This window comes from Vicugna pacos, chromosome 11 (genome assembly GCF_048564905.1).
Source record: "Vicugna pacos chromosome 11, VicPac4, whole genome shotgun sequence".
In the NCBI taxonomy this organism is placed as follows: Eukaryota; Metazoa; Chordata; class Mammalia; order Artiodactyla; family Camelidae; genus Vicugna; species Vicugna pacos.
The window spans coordinates 2,330,842-2,350,141 of record NC_132997.1 but is presented as its reverse complement, the minus strand read 5'-3'; the positions used below and the strand labels follow the sequence as shown (position 1 = coordinate 2,350,141).

Sequence of the window (19,300 nt, the reverse complement as noted above, 5' to 3'; positions counted from 1 at the left end):
CTAAGCAAAGGAATGAAAAAAATAACGTTGTTTAAGACTTCCTTTACAAACAGGAAAGTTAAGACTGTAAGAAAGTGCAACAGCGCCACCTATGGCTTAAAAGGCCTTCCAGGTTGCCTGGAAAGATGCAACACAAAAATTGTCTGTGGATCAGAAACAAGAATCAGATAACTAAATGCTTTTGTAGCACATACTGCACTTCGCTTCAGGAAAGGGAGGGGTATTCAGTACTTAATCAGATATTGCTAATACTCCTGAATATATACAAAAGACACAGGCTCATGGAAACTCATCTTTGAAGTGGAAAGAATCCAGTCCAGCCACTTCATTTTACAGGAGGGGAGACTGAGATCTGGGATCTATCCTCCTGGCCATCAGCAGCAAAGCTCTCCTAGTCCTCATGTCTTGCACTGTAGCAAAAACCAACAGACCTGTACTAGCCCTATATTCATAAATGTCATGTCTGTATTTTTTCCAACAGTAGGTAATCTAAGTATCTTGCAAAATACTTCTCAAAGAGCCAGGAAGTCATAGAAGTGTATTGAAATACAAAAACATTTATTTACATATTAAAACAGCATGAGCTTTTTTCTATTAAAAAAGCTGACATGTCAAATCAATGTTTTGATATTTTAAAACCTATTAAGAGTGCAGAAAAATAAATCAAAATTTTCTTTAATCACAAAAGAGAGAAGCTTATTCCCTGAAAATGATCAATGTGGATTTTTCTAAACTTAATGCTTCTGGTCAGATTCCTACGAATTTAAATGTCTGAGTGTATAGTTACACGGCAGCATGTACACTGAGTTGTAACAATACACATTCTGTGTAAATAATCTTCAAGGTCGTCTGCTTCAGTCAATTTAACTAGTCCCTGTCTCAATAGAATGATACAGATTTCATTAAAACTTCATACTGCACGCACACACACACACAAAACCCTGAATCCTTGTTACTTTAAGCCATATTCATATATATCCATATTGAATATGCATCAGAAACAAGCCACCCTCTTTAGTATTCACAGTTGATCCTTCTAAACTATCTGTCATTGTGACAGCACATTTTTACTAAGCAGCTCTTGAATGCTTTGTATACAAGGCATCTACCTCTCACAGTCAGACACGGTAAACGGCATCACTCAAATTTCACAAATGAGGAAATATACTTAAGCCATGGAAACAACGTACATATTTATCATCAGTAAAGAAAAGAGTAAAGATTTTACTTTCAATATTCACTGACAAACTTTTCCTCCATACTAAGACTACATACATAAAATAAATTCAGTCACTGTAAATTATTCTGTCAAAAAGCACCACTGGAGAAAAACAAGCAACATCAATAGCAATGATTGGACTTTCAAAGCCCACTCCTATTTTGCACTATAATCATTTTTAATGTTTTGTTTTTAGTGCTTACATAGCACTAAAATAAAGAAAACATAAACTATTTAAGTCATTACCTGAGAATGCAACATTTGTGAAAATGTACAATTTTAATTTATGCCACTCTGTCTCACATTCTCAATGGTGTCTCTCCTCTGAAGGCCTCATCAGGCTGAGATCGCCAAAATCGGTCATTTATGGACTCACAGGTGTTCTGGAAACCACTCAACGGGAGGCTGATCAGAGGAGAAATTGAGAATGCATCCTGTGCAGCCTGGGTTCCAGCACCGAGCTAGGCACCGCCAGCTGCGTTTGATTTGGGACAAGCTGCCCACCTCTCAATCCCTCAGCTGCAAAAAGGCGACATTTATACCTATCGTCAAATACCTGCTTTGAAGTAAAACATGAGAAAAACAGTTTAGCCTTTGGTAGGTGTCCACTCACAGCAAGCTTGGTCACTATGATGATGAGGATTACTTTTAATAAGTTAAGCGAGACCAAAAATTAGAAATCACCATAAAGGAGAAACATTTTAACTCAATAAGCATTTCCTTTTGAATGGATTGAAGAAAGTTCTAATGATTTTTTTAATAAACCAAATTTTGTCCATTAATTTTAGATTTACAGGTTTATAGACAAGTCTCCAAAAAAAGAATTAGAGGCCTCTAACCTCTGCATACTAAGAAAGTAAAGTTTAAAAAAATTATGGGAGAGAGTATACCTCAGTTGAGATAGTATGTGCTCAGCACGCGTGAGGCCCTCAGTTCAGTCCCCAGTAACTCCATTTAAAAACTTTTTTTTTTTAAAAAAAGGAGAATTAAAGGGAAAAGATGGAGGACTACGGAATTTTTTTAGAGAATCCACTCAGATTTAAGATGGGGAAAAAATATCCATTTATCACAGGAAATCTTGAGAACTATGTAAACCGGATCTGAGTTGTCTAGTCTTTAACATTATTCATGAATTCATATTACCAAGTCTTAAAACTACCTGATAACCCACAGTGGTGATAGTGATCATAAAACCTGCCAATGCGGATCGAACTCCGGCTAGGGCTGCTCTGTTCTGACATCTCTGTCCCTGAGGCCTCACCAGGCTGACAGCACTAAATTTTGTCATTCATGAGCATCTCGTGTAAGTCTTCCATTTGTGCTTCTCAGTCTCCTCTCACCAGCCCCTCTGAGGGAAGCACTGTTATAAACTTCCCCACCCGCAGATAAGGCCACTGAGGCACAGAAACTAAACCTGCTCCAGGTCGCATCGGCATTAAAGGACGTCTGTATTTCTGCTGTTTTGCGATTGACAAAGGAATTTGAGATATCAATACAAGATAGACTGTTAAATAATCAAGTCTGTCAGGTCTTCACCTCAAAGAGCAGATACTATAAATTCCTGATGTAGGAAGAGTCTGGCGCCACAAAATGACTCAGCTAGAAATTAATATCCAAGATGAAGCAGCGGATACACATAAATATTCACGACTGTCAACTTCACTCACGGGTCTTGGCCCTTCACTGCCTGAACTGGGGTGAAATCCCCACCCGTGCCTGGGAGGGAAGAGCGGCTCTTCCAGGTCTCACCCAGGCTTCACGGGCTGTTTCCCCCTACAGACTGTCCTAAACGATTAAAAAGCTCTCAAGATTTTTACACCAGGCAAAACTGAAAGACATTTCTGCATATGGAGCACTTTCTCAGGCTTAAACCATTTTTGCCTACACTCAGCAAGGGGGAAAAAAGAAACATGACTCTGCAAAGTCTCTTAGCCTTACCACTCACAGGAGTTGAATGATCTCAGCACAAGATGACCCTTCACATTACAGGATGAGAACAAAATAAAGCCGCCCCAACAACAGGCACTCCCAGAGACAGCGCTCAGTAGCCTTCTGCATACTCACGGTTGTGCAGCCCTCACCACCATCTATTTCCAGAACACTTCATCACCCCAATAGAACACCCCTGTCACTAGCAGTCACTCCACAACCCTCCTCCACCCAGCCCCTTGCAACCATCATCTGCTCTCTGCCACTGCATGAGCCTATTCTGGGCATTTCAGATCACTGAAATCAACAATATGAGGCCGTTTGTGTCTGGTTCCTTTCAATTAATGTGCTGTTATCAAGGCTTTCCCATGTTGAAGTGGTATCAGCATGTCTCTTTCCTTTGAAAATGTTAAACTTTATTAGAAGGTGGTAAATACTATCAAAAATAGTAGAGAGGGGTATAAGGGATAGGGTTTCAAAGGGAAAAGGCCGGGTTGAGCAGTCAGGGTGGACTTCCCAGAGCAGATGGATTTTTCATATTCCCCTTTATTTATTTTTTCTTTTTTATTCACTCTTATGTCTGAATAATGTTCCGCTAAATGGAGATACTACATTTTGTTCATCCATTCAGCAGCTATATATGGACGAGGTCCAGAAGAATGAGTGTAAGTGGTGGCTAGCAAGGCCGGCATTTAAGCAAAGGGCAAGATGTGCTTTCAAAAAAAAAAAAAGCGAACAATCAGAGGCACAAGGAAATTCAGCGCATTTCTGAGAAAGTGCATGGTTGCTTCAGTAGGACTGCCGTGCAGGGCTGTGGGGGAGAGTGACAGGAGACACAGTGAGGGAGTCACCTGAGAATATTTCCCACTGCAAGAAGCTCAGCTAATTCTCCTCCCTCATCCTGTATTTTAGAGACATTTTTGCTAGCTTTTCTCTTATTTCAAGTAAAAGTACTTCAGTTACACATCTGATCATCTGCATCAGACCACATTAGCTCCAAGCCACAGAAAATCATTCACTGACCGGAGCAGCTCCAAGACATAACATTGATGGACCAGGGAGTCCTGCAGCATCGCATCCTGCAGGCACAAACCACACATGTTCCCTGGTGATGTCCGGAAAGTAAAAGGCATGGAAATATCTCACTGCTGCTGCACGACATCTGCCCCCAAATTGCCCCCAAGTCATGCTGGCACAGCACTACTCAACCCTCGCACTACCCAAAAAAAAAAAAAAAAGAGAGAGAGAAAAGGAAAGAAAAGAAAAGAAAAGAAAAGAAAAGAAAAGAAAAAAGAAAAGAAAAGAAAAGAAAAGAAAAAGAAAAGAATAAAGCTAAGAAAGCAAATTTAGGTTCTTCCATTGAAAACCAGCAACCATCACTGCCAGTATCTGAGCTGGAATGATCCTGACTTCAAAAACCACTGTGCAGTTACTATTCAAACGTGACAGACATATATGTATTTCACGTAGATGATATTACAGTGGGATTTTTCTTTTCGAAATTTCCAGTTGCAACATTAGCACAAGAAAGTTTATGTTTCAGTTTTTAAAAAAATCAATTATTTTCCACTTTCTTAATTTTGAACCTATTATTATTTTATAAAGGGAGCTATGCTGCAGATTATAAACCAAATATCTGGCTTCTGCAAAAAAGACCTATATGACTTCACTATTTCAGAGCAAGCTTTAATGATGCTTTCAAAAGTGGGGTCTAGGGCGCTCACTAACAGCTCTTTAAATACTGACAAAGATGTGCTATTATGTAATGCAAAGGGTCTACCTACACATCAACTCAGAAACCAAAGAAACTACACGAAAGCCTTAGTTTATCATTTTAAAATATTCCTATTATTTTGAATATTAAATTTCTTAAAAGATAAGATATTTTTTTGAGAAAGACATCAGTTGTATTAAATTTCCTCTCACCAAGAAAGCAATCTTTATCAAGAATTAATACCCCTATGGAAATCCAAAAGACGGGACGTTTCTAGCTAAGTTAACCTACAGATCTCAACACAAGACTAAATCCTATCAAATCTCACTTGAACGAGCTCAGCAAAGTCCTGGGCTACTCTGGAACTTAGCTCTTCTTTTCCATATGTTGGCAGAGCTAAGATCATCACACAAGGCAGGGAAGGAGAGAAGAGGTAAGTCCACCTGGCGGCCTCCATCTGTTTACTTCCAGCCACAAGGTGTCGCTAGAGCGACCCCGCTAACAAGCCCTCCCCATAAGGAAATCCGGCATCCACACTGCCCCTGCGGTCCCCAAGCAGCCCCGACGCCCCTCTCCCACTGGTGGCCTCCGAGCCTGTGAATGGTCTTCTAATGACCCTCCCAGTTGGTGACACCCTCCCCCTCTTCCCTGCTACACACACACACACACACACACACACACACACACACACACAGCCAAGGCAGCCTTCCCAAAGCACAAATTTGATTACATCTCCCCCACTTCAAACCCTTCAGAGGCTCCCTGGTAGAGTTCTAGCCCCACCCCCGACCCTGCTTGCCTATCCTCACCTCAGTACCAGGTCCCCAGTGACCTCAGGGGCCCTGTGACTGCTACTTCCCACTAGCCTCCAGGCTCATTTTGACTGTTTGTCAAGGAAGCCTTCCTTCCCTCCAACCTCCGCACTTTGGATTAGGTGCCCTGCTGTGTTAATAGAACATTTTAATCTAAGTCAACTTCTGACACTGCTAAGCTCTCAAGAAGCAAGTACATTTTGCTTACTACTGTGGGTCCACCCCCTCTCCCCTAGGCACTCAGAATTGCGTGTGTTATGAATAAAAGAATGAAGGGGTGGGACTCAAAAGGACAGGCAGAGCTGCTCTCCTAAGGGTCACTTCCTGCTGACACCATTCACTGCCTCCTCTGTGTCAGTTCTAGTAAAAACCAAGCTCCTCCAAAGCCCTCCACCCCTAGGCCCTCTCCAGTGTCCTTCAAAGCAGGGTCACCCACCACCCTGGACCACACAGGGCAGTCTCCCCGAGTCCCCACCCCACAAGCCTCCAGGCCTCTACCCGGGCTGCTCCTGCCTCCTGAGTCACCCTCTTGATTCCTTCTCATGGCTGACTCTTACTCTGTCCTCAGAACTGAATGTAGAGCCAATTTCTTCCAGGAAGTCCTCCCTGATGATGTCCTTTAGCTCTTGGCTGGGCTCCGTCTACAGCAGCACTTCTTGGCGACCAACTGGTATTTGTCCACCTGTTCCTTTGAGACCATGAACTCTTGGAGGCCACGTGGGAAAAAGGAGTGAGTTGACAAGAGGGGTGGGAAGAGCAAACAGCAAAATCACAGCTCAAGTCCCAAATTCAAGGATTCTGTCTCAGATAAAAAGGATAAAATGTTTCATAGGTGTGTCATTTGGCTATGATTTTTGTGGCTCATGGAAAACAAGAGCTTGGTGTTCAAGCCTAAAATCCAAGTTACATGCAAAGAAATGTATATATTCATATCCAAAGGAAACCAGAGCTGCTCAACAACACTTTGCAGTTAAAATCCAAAGGAACTTTGATAAAGGCAATCTCCCTCTCTCTATTTTTATTTATTTTCTTTTGGTATCATATAGTTTTAGAAGTATTTGTATAACTAAGTGATGGCTGCAGCCTATGATTCTGCACTGGAGTGTTTGGGGCTAAGGAAGCCCAGATTACATGCACTGTGTAAATGCAATCACACCAACACAATGACAGGCGCCCTAGTGGCAGAGCTGAAGTTCCAAAGCAGAGAATCTTATGTTGGAAGACATCTCTCAGTAGAAAGTAAGAAATGCAATGTTCTGTACTCAATTTCATTCGCTTTATGGGCCATTAACAGATAGTATATCTTGTCTAATGAAACCCGAAAATATATTGTCATCTTCGATTTTCTCCATCTGACTGTTTTATGTTTAATTTGGATATCAAACCCTCACTCCATACGGAAAGCTCAGGCCTACGCTGCGGCACAGTTACATCCCGTGGAAGAAAGCGGATCAAGGGAGAACTGGAGAGTTTCCCTTCAGAAGCTGCTAAGTGTGGTTTTGCACCTGTACATCATTTACAACCACACCATCGTCAAAAGAGTAAGACCTTACATCTGTGGAGCAAAAAGCACTGCGGTGCTTCCGAACCATCAAAGAACACTGAGCTTTGTGCAACAGTCCTGAGGCACTTAAAGTGTACTTTCTCTGAAAGGCTCCGAAACTGACTCACTTCACCATTTCAGGTACAACGGGGGGGTACCGGAATTAGTAGAGAGAACATGCCCTTGAAGTCTGACAAGGCCCTGCTTGAATCCTGCTACAGCATTTACTAGCCGCTAAATGGACCAATTCCTTAACCCCTCTGAGAAGGCTTCCCAATCTTCAAAACAGGGCTGCCACCGTCCATTTGGGAGGCATGGATGTGAATGCAACACGCAAGTAGGGCGGCCGACTGGTACGTGACACGGGGCCTGACTAGTTTCCTTCAGCTGCCCTTCTCCCCCTTTAAACTTGCACTTTTCCCCCTGGTACGGGTGAAGCCCCCGGAACAGACTGCCCGATTCTTCTGTGTATCCCTGGATACATACCTTACCCTTAGGAGGCCAGAAAAACAACTGCCTCCTCCCCAGTCACTATCAATATTCTTAAGAGTCTGGGTATTTTTAACTCTATTTTTCAGGGAGACTATTCCAGAATTGTTCAACCACCTTTCTCCAGGTTGGCTCCTCTCCCAGCGCCCATCCCTTCTCACTTCAAATCTGTCTGATTGCCTTTTGTTCGTGGGAAAGAGAGTCCGCTAGGGTGCGGACTCCCGAGGCCTCCCTCCCTTCCTCACAGGAGAGTGTGACTACATTCTCCCAACTCCCCACTGTGACTCCAGCTTCTGAGGAGTTTCCCCTTGTGGACCCTGCAGCCTCTGGATCGTCCCAAGATGAGCACACGTGGCCAAAACCCTCCCTTCAGATTTCTTCCTGGGTGGCCCTGCCCACCCCCCAGAACCTTAAGGATAAATGCCATTGCTCTGAAAATCACAAACGCCGCTGACTGACACACCAAAGCTGCATGGTCTGGGCTTTCCTCCAAACCAGGCACAGCCCTGCCCCCACCAGCCAAAGTCTGCACCTCTTGAGATGAGCTGATCCACTTGCACGGCTGTGAACACCAGCTAAGAATGACGAATCCTAACGTGTATCTCTAGTCCGGCTCCTTCACCTGAGCCCCAGGCTCATAGACCCGAGTGCCTCTTGGAATTCCTAACCTGGATGACAAATGGCATCTTAAAAATGCCTTATGTCAAAAAAAAAAAAAAAGCCTTATGACCACCATTTACTCTAGACTTCGATTCCTGGCAGGTACCTCCCAGGCTCCCCATTTTAGTAACAGCCCCATCACCCACCTAGGTTTTTGAGGTCACATTCAATTTCCACTGTTCCCTCCACCTGGCCCTGCCCTGGAATCAGTCTTGTCATTTCTGTCGCTAAGCCAGTCTCAAGTCTGGTTCTGCAGGGAGCACGGATGGAAACCGTTAAGCTCACAGCAAGGTGCACTGAGTCACAGTCCTCTGATGGGAGTTCCCTGGAGGGATAGGCATCTCCTGCTGCCGGTCACCTCAGAAGGCACTGGATTCTCACAAAGAAGGACCAGGAGAAGGGACTCAAGGATCTCCCGTGGTCTGAGCTTTGAAGGGCCCGAGGTTTGGGGGAGCTCCTAGTTAGCTGACACTCATGTCAGTGAGTAGATGAGGATGGTAGGAACCCAGGCAAGTCTGTTCTCGCTCCAACCCCTTTTCTCTCGGGAGCCACGGGAAAGGCCTGTTTCCAGGGCACAGACCAGACATCACAGATCCCAGCCTGCATTTGCCAACCCAGACAGCCTTGACTCCTACTTGCGACTCTTACTTTTGTTCTGTTCCCCCCCCCAGAATGTGATGGACTCTTTCAGAAAGTCTGGACTGTCTCAAGCGAGACCAAGTCAGTGAAGGATGAAGTGTCCACATTTGGACCAGAGCATGAAAGGAGAAACAAGGCCTCATGTCCAGCATGACGGTGGTGGCCAAACCCTTCCCCTGGGTGAGATGAAACAGGGTCGGGGTGAGAATGCAAGGTCCCTTCACGGCTGACAGGGGTGTTGGAGACTCACTACCGCAAAATAACGACATGGCCGTCAGTGGTGGACATCAGCTGCAACAGACACAGAGTCAGCTATTAACTGCCAAAAAGGGGTAAAAGTAAAGGCCGGTGCAGGGAGGCCTGCACGGCTGCTGAGGCAAACCACAGACCCGGCTCTGAATACCCACTGGCTGAAGAAGAGAGGAAGCTACGGTCCCCTTTAGCGGTCCCTGTGTCCACCAGATCCAAGTGAACCAGCTCCTTAGGACAAGGCAATGTTTTCCTGATACTTAGAAAAACCAGCCTCATAAAGGGAACAAAAGAGTGGCATGGTTTTAGACCCGCTCCTGCCCCTCTATGAATGCAAAATAAAGTAAATGGCTCTGGGAAGGTGAATGCAAAAATAAAACCAGAAAAACAAAAAACTGGTGACTGCTTCCTCCAACAGAGTCCACTGCAGCTGCTCACCCCCGAGCCGGCCACTTCCTCACCGGTGACCGCCGGCCAGGAAGCACCGTCACGCACGTCACACAGCGACAGCCAGGAACCGTGTGCCGAGCACGTTTGTGTAAAAGCCAGAATCAAGCAAGGTGCTGCAGATTTTGACTTTCCAAGTTTAAATACTTCATGAAAACAATCCCTCAGCAGCCGCCTAAATCAATTCGCATCTCTCTTCTTCAAAACAAATAAACAAAGTTAGTAAGAGAGCATTTGTTACCAAATATAAGGAGGAACAAACAGGTTCCTCAAAGCAAGGACTTTAACAGGTATCAAACTCCAGTGGGTGATGTGCTAACAGAGCAAAAATTCCAAAAAACTAGAAAATAAGAAGATGACTAGGATAATATATGAATCATGGCAACTGTTAAGTTTTTGCTTTTTAAAGCGATGGAGACAGCACAGAGGGCGATCTGGCTATTCCAATGCAGGGTGTGCACAGCCCACATTTTCAGACCCAACAACATGCTCACAGGGTGGTATAAGAGAAAAAGGAAAATAGAAAAAGGAAAAGAGGAAAAGCGAAAATAAGAAACACACAAGAACAAAAATAACTGACAGCATTTGCAAGAAATTACGTGAGTGTGATGAGGACAGGGACGCGGGGACGGTGAGACCCACCCTCACCTCCTGATCCAGGGAAGGCAGGGGCCTGAGGGGAGCAGTGCTGCCGGGGGACCCCAACGTGGTCAGCGCCCCAAACCAAAACTTCACCTAGTTGCGTGTAGACAGCGGCTACAAAATGTGTTCACACTTCAAGCTGGACAATGTTACTCACTCCCACCAAGAGGAACAGGGGAGAATTAGGTTCTGCTCCTGAACCAAAGCATTGTTTAAAAAATTAATGACTGTGGAATAGTAAAAGCAACTATGGAGTAAAAGTGACTGGAGGAGAACGTGCTTGACCCGAGCTCACTGGCCGCGTTATCTCACTGACGTTCAGATGCTGGCTGAGCCCTTGTGGTACCAAAACAGACAGACCCACAAGGAGGGAGGTTTAATGCGCTGCTGTATTTTGATGCCTGGAGCCATGCCTGGTACACGAGGTTCTGGGTAAACAATGGTGACAGTGTCAACCACTATGGGCTAAGCACACATCCAGCTACTCCACCAAATCCCAAGGGAAGACTTCAAAAGGCAAAAACAATCTGGCATTCTCTGGTGGGTCTGCAGACTCAAAGCCAAGCAGTTGCTGAGCAAAAATGTCACCAGTGCCTCCTTTGACGAAAGAGGAGGCACTGGCCTGGGGGCTGGTGCAGGGCTCCGGGCTTCCACTGCTCACCCACCAGTCTGTCCAGGGCGAGAAGGTGGTCCCTGCTTACATTGCACCGATGCGCCTACCTTGAATGACGCCTTGGGACTCAACAGGAGGTGACAGGTCAGGTGAACGGAGCCAGCCTTGGTGTAGCACGGTTCTGGCAGCTATGCCCTCAGCAGTGCCCAGTTTCCTAAACCTGACACCTCATCTCCAAGGAGCAGAAGGGTAGTGTGGGCATGTAGATCACAGGACCATGTGAGGACAAGTACAGATCATGGCCACGACATGCCTCTCCCCTTCCTTAAGCCATAGAGGAATGTCCGGGGAGGAAGTGAAAATTAATCCAGAGCCCGCCAGGCACCATACGCAGGTGGGACACGGATCCCCTTTGTCTGTCATTCACAGGACTGGTGTGGATTTTCTTTTTATCAATTCTCTGGCATCTTCTCCTCCATCTTACCAACAACAAGAAAGGAGAATCTGACCTTAGAATCAGACAATCACAGAGCCCCTCCTGCACAGCGGGCCCGGCAGCACGTGTCATGTCCTCCGACCGTCACCTGTGGGACCGCCATGAACGCTCTCGAGACTCAAGGCCCGAGACCGCAGGCCGGGGGGGACACAGCTCCCCTCAATCTCCCCAGTAAAGGGGGACCACCTCTCGGCAAAGACATCTCACCCTCTTCTGCCCGAGGGACAGCTTGAAAGATACACAGTGAAACATAGTAGAGGGTGAGGGGGTAGGCAGCCCAGAAGAGCTCGTCTGCCCTTCCAAGGCAGAGTGGGGCCTTTGCCATAATCACAGGGACAAAGTGAGGACGAATTTTTCCCTGCTCTGTTCCATTCTCCGTGACACGCCTTTCCCTGCATAAGGAGCTCATTCGGATGCCCCTGGCAGTGTTTCTGATGTCCTAAATTGGTATGGTGGCTGTCAGGCAGGGGAGAGGGCCTGAGCCGTGCTGGTGCTGGGCCTGGGAGGCAGGAGACACCGGCTCCACCCCGAGCTCAACCAGCACCTCGTTCTGCGTCTCGGGAATCAGAGTCTCATCTATAAGCGAAGGGATGAAACTGTCCCAGGACAGGCTGTCCAACAGGAATGAAATGAGAGTCATGTAAATAATGTTTCCCAGTTGCCACGTTTAAAATGTAAAAAAAAAAAAAAAAATAACTGATTTTAAGAACAGACCTTACTTATTCTACTGTATGTAAAATACTATCATTTTGACATGTAATCAATATAGAAAGTAACAAGATAGTTTATATTCTTTTTACTAGACAAGTTTCAGCGTCTGATGTGCATTTGACCTACAGCACATCTCAGCTCAGACCAGCCTCCTCCCCAGCACTCCTAACATCAGTGGCTGTGGCTACTCTATTGGACAGCAACTCCAGGGGTCCCACCAAGTTTCCTGGCTGAAAAGGGGGAGTAAGTGTCCACACTAACCCTAAAAGTATCTCTCTGAAACAAAAGCAGATTTACTTTTAAATGTCTGAAAACCGGCGGGCTGCACCTCCTTCCCGCCTTGGCTACAAGACAGCCCTCCTCCTTGCTGATCCCATTCTGGATGTAGGGAAGCAATCTTTCACACAGCCAGGGTGGCCCGGCCTTCAGGTTGACTTGCCTGCTGTCTGTGTCCAGTCCCACGATGTCCTCCTACTCAAATAGGATGTAGAGGAGGGGGGTCTTCTCCCCAGAATTTTCGGGGGCCCCATCCATCCACTTGGACTTGGGCAAGATGAAGAGTGACTCAGTGAAGTCGTCGATCCTCTTCTCCACCAGCCTGCAGTCCTCGTAGATTGAAGGCCACGTCGGTGCGCGGCTGCTCGGCCACCTCCCCATACAGCACAAAGACAAAGAGCTGAGAGTCATAGCGCGTGGTGCCATACAGCTCCTCTGTGCATGGAGCTTCTAGAAGGTCTTGGCCAAGAGGCAGTTGGTAATGGTGACAAGGCCCACGACATTGCGGTGGGTCTGGGAGTCACTCCATCCATTCTCGGGCACATAGTGATACCTATAGTAGATACAGAGTGCCCACTGGGAGCCGCACGGGCTGATTTGGCTCACCAAGGAGATTCCATTATAGATGCAAAAGAAATTCTCTAAGATGATCCCCACGGGTTGGACGACAACGGGGAGAGTCTGGTGGTCCTCAGCACACTGCACGTAGTCAGGGGCGCTCATGTTGCAGTCCCTGCCGAGAAGGGAGGGTAAATCGATGTACATACTGTGCTGTGGGCTGCGGGCCTCACTGGGTTGCAGCGACCTGGTGTGCACCAGCCAGAAGGCAAGGGAAGTCCAAGCAAATCGTGGATAAGTTTGTCCTCAGCGTCTGCACATGGCTACTGAAGCTCAGATCACATTGCCCAGCTTTTGGTCTAGGCTTCCATCCCCTGCAGAAAAGGGTCATTTCTTGTTTTCTGTTTCCAACCACCTAGGCAGGCCCTGATGCAGTCGGTGCTCAAAACTGCTGAATAAAGGAATGAATAAAGGAACTGCTTCCCCACCCCTCAGCAGGATATAATGCAAAGAACCATAGTAGGATCAAAATATCTGGATTTCAACTCCAATTTATTTGAACTCCTAAGGTGCAGAATAATGGGTAAGAAAACTTGCTTTGGGGAGGAGGGTACAGTTCAGTGGTAGAGCATGTGCTTAGCATGTTCAAGGACCTAGGCTCAATCCTCAGTACCTCATTTTAGAACAATGAAACAAATAAATAAACTTAATTAACCCCCTCAAAAAATATTTTCTCAATTCAAAATTCAAAAAAAAAACCCACCTTGCAATTGACACAACATTGTAAACTTGACTATAATTCAATTAAAAAAAAACTCCTTGCCTTACAAGAATATATCTGGATTATGGAATTATGCAGATGTAAAATGCCTAGGGTACCACCTGCATAAGAAGAAGGAACTGTACAAGTGTACTATCCCTCATTTATGAGCTATTTTTCCTTTGGGGAGTTTATAACCTCTCAGAGATATTTTTCTCATATTAAAAAAAAAAAAGAAAATATTACCTGATTCTCCATACTGCTGAAGAATCAGATAACCCTATGAAAGCATCTGAACCACAGAGTTTATTCAATAAATGTTTGTTGAATGAATGAATAAACAAGCAAAATGAATGCTGCTCCCTGCCACAGACCATCATAATGGTATTGCTTGGAAATGCCAAGCCCACATTCCACCCAAATCTACACTAACCACGTGGTTGACCTGGGCAGACCTGTGTGCTTCTCTAAACACCAGTTTATTCATAAATAGAAATGAGGGCAATAACACAAACCTAAAAGGATTAGTGAGTCACGAATGAATAGTACCCCAACTTTGCAAGATGGAACCATTAAAGAAAATTGGGCAAAGAGTCCATAGGCCCTCTCCATATTATCTCTTACAACTACATGGGAATCTACATTACATCTAAAAATAAAAAGTCTAATATTTTAAAGAGGCTATTGTGTTTAAATGAGCTCACTGTCTCAAATAAGGAACACACAGTACAATTAAGACAATGCGCAGCCCATGAGATGCACTCAGTAAATATTCCCACTGAACCCACTGGTCCCTCCAACTTCAGAGCATGAGGATGTGTCCTTGTGGCCAGAGGCCACTGCACCTGAAGCTAACAAAGCTAATGGTCCCCACTTTCAAAAGCCCCTGCCACCAACCTAGGTCTAATTTTGTATTTGTAATTTTTTTTCTTTTTATTAAATAGAAATCCCCAATTGCATAGCCTTCAGGTCACCAAAACCTGGCCACAGAGATCATGATGGCAGCCCTTCTTGGTGAAACAATAAAATGAAGAGCCATTTCCACAAGACCTCTGTGTAAATCTACTAGGGAACTTCATCCTGGACTGAGAGGAAGAGGACTGGGGAGGAGGGGGAAATCTGAGGCACACAGACCCATGGGCCACCTGTCCCACAATGGACATTACACTCAACCCTCACCCTCCAGGAACTTCAAAATACACACAGACAGAGTGCTGTGGACAATATATATGTATTTTTAAAGAAATTCCGACTCTCTAGCAGGTCTTGTATCTACAGAGACACAAATGGCTTATGTGTATAATGTTTCACAAAAGCCTTAAAATATTACCACCCCAACTTGACACATTAAGAAACTAGGGATAGAGGTTTATCACATTGTGCAAGATTAGAGAGATGCCACATCAGACACCGTATTTAAACCCAAGCCTTTGCTCCAGTGCTCACACAAGAAAGTGTGACTTACTGCCCCTTTCCTGCCCTCTCCCTGCAATCAATCTCTGAAGAGTCTTTTCTGTGCCACGTGGAATCACAATCACATCAATTTACCACAAAGAGCTATGTGACTCCTTGGAGGACGTGTCAAAATCTAAAGGGTTGGGATGGGAGGAGAGATTTGCATTTTCTGTTTCTCAAAGGAAACATGGCTTTAAAAGAAACTGAAAAGCACTTATCTAGTCTAAGCCCTCATTGTGCAGAGAAGGAAATGGAGGCTCAGAAGAGATGAGGAAAGGGACTTATTAACAAATATTGCCTAAGTGCAGCACCAAGCCAGCCCTGGGCCCTTCTGGGGGAGTACCTGGAAGGCCCAGGAGAATGACTGTTAGAAAAAGGAAAGAGAAGAAGCATACAAGGCCCTGTCCCTATACCACCATACAATGAAGTTCCACCAAATTATCCAGTATGGGTGCAGCCAAAATTTAGGTGGGCTAAACAGGTTATAGAAACCTGGAAGTCTCAACCATGGTGGAAATTCCAACTTTTACTGTTTTCTTCCAAGTTCAAGCATCAGTTCAGTGGGCGCTCCATACGAGGGACTACACAAGGCCTGGAGTCCTCCCAAATACAGGTCTCTATTATCACGTGTGCACACCACACACAGGCCCACCAGAAGAAAAACGCCCACACATAAGATGGAATTACTGAAACAGAAAACAGCCAACCAGCATATATTGCTAGCAAAAACGGTGCTGCTAGAAATAGACTCATGGACATAGAAAGCAAACTGTTGTTAGCAGGCAGGAAAGGGAGGATTAACAGATACACATTAATAAATATAAAATAAATGACAAGGACCTACTATATAGCACAGGGTACTATTTTCAATTACTTGTAATGAGTTGTACTAAAAACAATCTGAAAAACATTTATAAACATATGCATAAGCTTATAACTGAATCTCTGCTGTACATCTGAAGCTAACATGGTAAACTGACTACACTTCAATAAAAAATAATTTTATATAATAAGTAAAAATAAAAGCAACGCCATAAGAAAAAAAGTAAAAGAACACGGTAATCCCCTTAGCTGTAGGTGGTGGAGAACTCTGCAAGCACCAAGTCCACTCGAACACTCCAGCACTGGCGGTCACTCATTCTAACCATCAGAGAATCACTTGGCTTCTACGAGGTTACTTTTCTCTTCAGTGAAAGGCTACAGTTGCATCTAATGATGTATTGAGCCTCATCATTCACAAACCCAAGAATTAATGAGGATTTCCCATAGGCATGGCTCTGGATAGATGAAAAGATAGGGTCCCAGATATATTCATGTGTAGAAGAAGTTTATGCCATAAAGACATTAATTCTTCCTGCTTTGATAGACAGATTCATTGCAATTCTGATTAGAATTCCTCCTAGATATTTCATGGAATGTAACAAGTTAATTTATGGTCAGGAACAGCCAAGAAACTTCTTTAGAACCACCACTGGGAAGGGGTGGATAGGTCATGCATTTCAACTGGTCTTTCTGATGTGATGAAAACGTTCTGGAATAATAATGGTTGCACAAATGTGAATATGCTAAAAGCTGCTGAATTGTAACATTTAAGTGGGTGGACTTCATGGTGTGTGAACAATATCACAATAAAGCTGTTATATGAAAAAATCCTTCTTGCCAATTATTTTTCCCTCTATACTACTAGTCTGTCCCACAATTTAAGAAAAACAAAGAAAAACAAAACAAAACAAAACAAACCAGATTTTGCCAGGAGCTCTTTAGGAGTGCAGTGTCACTGGGTCTCCAACGCCTCGGGTTGTGCTGTTCCTGTTAACACACAATAGCTGGGCTGGACTAGTTAGGGACTATAAGTATCTTTTTAAGATCAACGGTCTCACGTTTCACCCTGGGAGAGTGAAGGATGGAGGATGAGACAGCCTCATGCCTTCAGCTCATTTTTAACTGAACAAAGCCCTGCTTTCACCACTGTAATTCCTCTCAGTATAAAAACACGTTACATCAACAAGCACCGCCATCATAACACCTGAAAGAGTTCAAGGTACTTACCTGGGGCAGAAATACTGATCAAGGAGACAGAAGCTCCCTCAGCACTGCTGCTCCATTTTCCCGACTCCACCAGGAGAAGCTGGGCGTTACAGCCGCGGGCTCTCAGCCCAGGGAGCAGCGCCCACGCCGCTAATCTTGACCTCAGGGATCGGGAAAGGGAGAGGAAGGCAGCCCCGGGGTCGCGGGGCAGGGAGAGCGGGGTGGGGGACGCGGGCTGCAGCCCCGCTCGGAGGCCAGCCCCAGCCCCAGACCAAGCCGCCCGCCCCGTCCGGGTGTGCAGACCCCGCCCGCCCGGGACACAGCCCGCCCAGTGGTGGGGACGGGTCGGCGGCCAAGGAGAGGAAGCCCGGGAGGAGAGGACTCGAGGGAGGGAGAGGGGAAGGGGACGCCAGCCGCGGACTGAGGGGAGCCCGGCTGGGTCAAGAGGCGGCAGGGGCACACCTGGCCCTGGGCAGCTGTGGCCGGTGAGCCAGGGCAGGTGGCGCGGGCAGAGGGGCCTGGCCCGAGCAATCCAGCTGAACACACGCTGACTGGCGCCCTGGGGGGCTGTGACACGCCGACCGCCCTCCCGCAGCCGCCTCACCCCTTTCCCGATATCCCCTCACCTTGCACTTCCACAGCCAGAGGCCCCGGCCCCAGGCAGGAGCCAAAGGCCTACAGGGCGACAGAGCTGAGAAGCCATTGGGGCCGATCCCAGGCTCGGAGCTGGAGCTTCCAAACCGCGGTCCAGCTGGCAGCGACTGCGCATGCGCAGGAGGGCCATCGATCTGCTCTGGGTCCTGAGAGAGAAGGGGAACCGAGGGAGGGAGAAGAGGGGAGGAGGAGGGGAGGAGGGGAAAAGTGGAGGGAGACACATGGACAGGAGGAGCAGAGAGAAGGCAGTTATCTGGAATTGGGAGGGGAGTAGCAGAGATGGGGAGAAAGCGTTTTACCTCTTGGGGCATCCCGAAGGAGGCAGCAGTCCTGCCTATACACCCTTCTCTAACCCGTCATTGCCCACAGCTCATATTTTACGTCCCTGGCCCAGCCCTCCAGCTAAGGTCTCTGCAGAAACCCTACGGGTATCACACCCGTTGCCCCCACAAGGAGCTAGGTTTACTGTTGCTCCGGGAACCAAGCACCCGCAGGTGTTGTTTCTCAGAACTACCTTGGGAAGAGTACATATTCCCCTTTTACACGCTGGGAAACAGGCAGGCACGATCTCTGCCTTAGCTCCACTGTCCCAAGTGTTGGGCTGGCAGGGAGCGGGAGGTAAAATGTCAGAGCCCCAGAAGGAGCAGACTGCCTGAGTGTTGGTGTATAGTCCCCATCCCTCCTGGGTAAACCACACCCCAACCTCTGGGAATAATCAAGGGCTCACCTTAGGCCCCTGTGTGTGGGAGAGCTGCCCTCAGTCCCAGTACCCAGCTTGCTAGTTAGGTAGAAGTGTTATTGAGTCCAAATTCATTCTCCTCAGTGCAGGACAGGCCAGTAAGTTGGGAGACCAAGTGTTGGGGCATGGAATAGCAAGTTTCTGTAGACCTAGATGACAAACTAATGTCCTAGAAAACCATCTCCCCAAGTCAGAATTCAGGCTGCTTTCCTATGTGCTTGGTTTTTGCAAACTTCTTGGTGTAGGAATTCCTTCTTGTTAGAATCCTTTGTTCTTGCAGCTATCTCCCTGGGTCAGATCCCTGTAAACCTCCAACAAAACAAACGTTATTTTCTATTCTGCAACTTGTTATCTTTATATGATTGGAAAAGTGTTAAATACCCTTAAAGGTCAGAGCCTTCCGAATAGGCTCTCCTGTATATTTTAGGCTCTAGGCAACATTGTTTTACAAGCAAGATGAAGCCTAGGAGACAGAGCACAGGGTTAAAGTCAAAGGAACAGATCTAATATGGAGTCAGATTTCTTCTTTTCTATTACTGTGGCAGAAGCCACTTGAGGATTTAAGTCCCTTTAAGTTAAAAATAAGTAAAACTTTAAAGGAATTTACATACATTGGTGGGAACGTGCATAGCATATCTGGAAAAGCACACAAAGGATTGTAAACGTT

General features: G+C 46.0%; 1 protein-coding gene across 1 annotated transcript in view; it reads right to left on the bottom strand.

Annotated features, from left to right (window-relative positions):
* Window positions 1-18,218, bottom strand: part of LOC140699571 (uncharacterized) — a 37,644-nt gene extending 19,426 nt beyond the window's left edge. Inside the window, exons 1-2 of the mRNA XM_072972226.1 lie at window positions 18,194-18,218; window positions 17,867-18,040 (exon numbers count right to left, since the gene is read on the bottom strand). Coding sequence (XP_072828327.1) covers window positions 17,867-18,040; window positions 18,194-18,205 — 186 coding nt within the window. The 5' untranslated portion in view covers window positions 18,206-18,218. The remainder of the gene's footprint in view (window positions 1-17,866; window positions 18,041-18,193) is intronic.
* Between the last annotated feature and the right edge of the window lie 1,082 nt (window positions 18,219-19,300).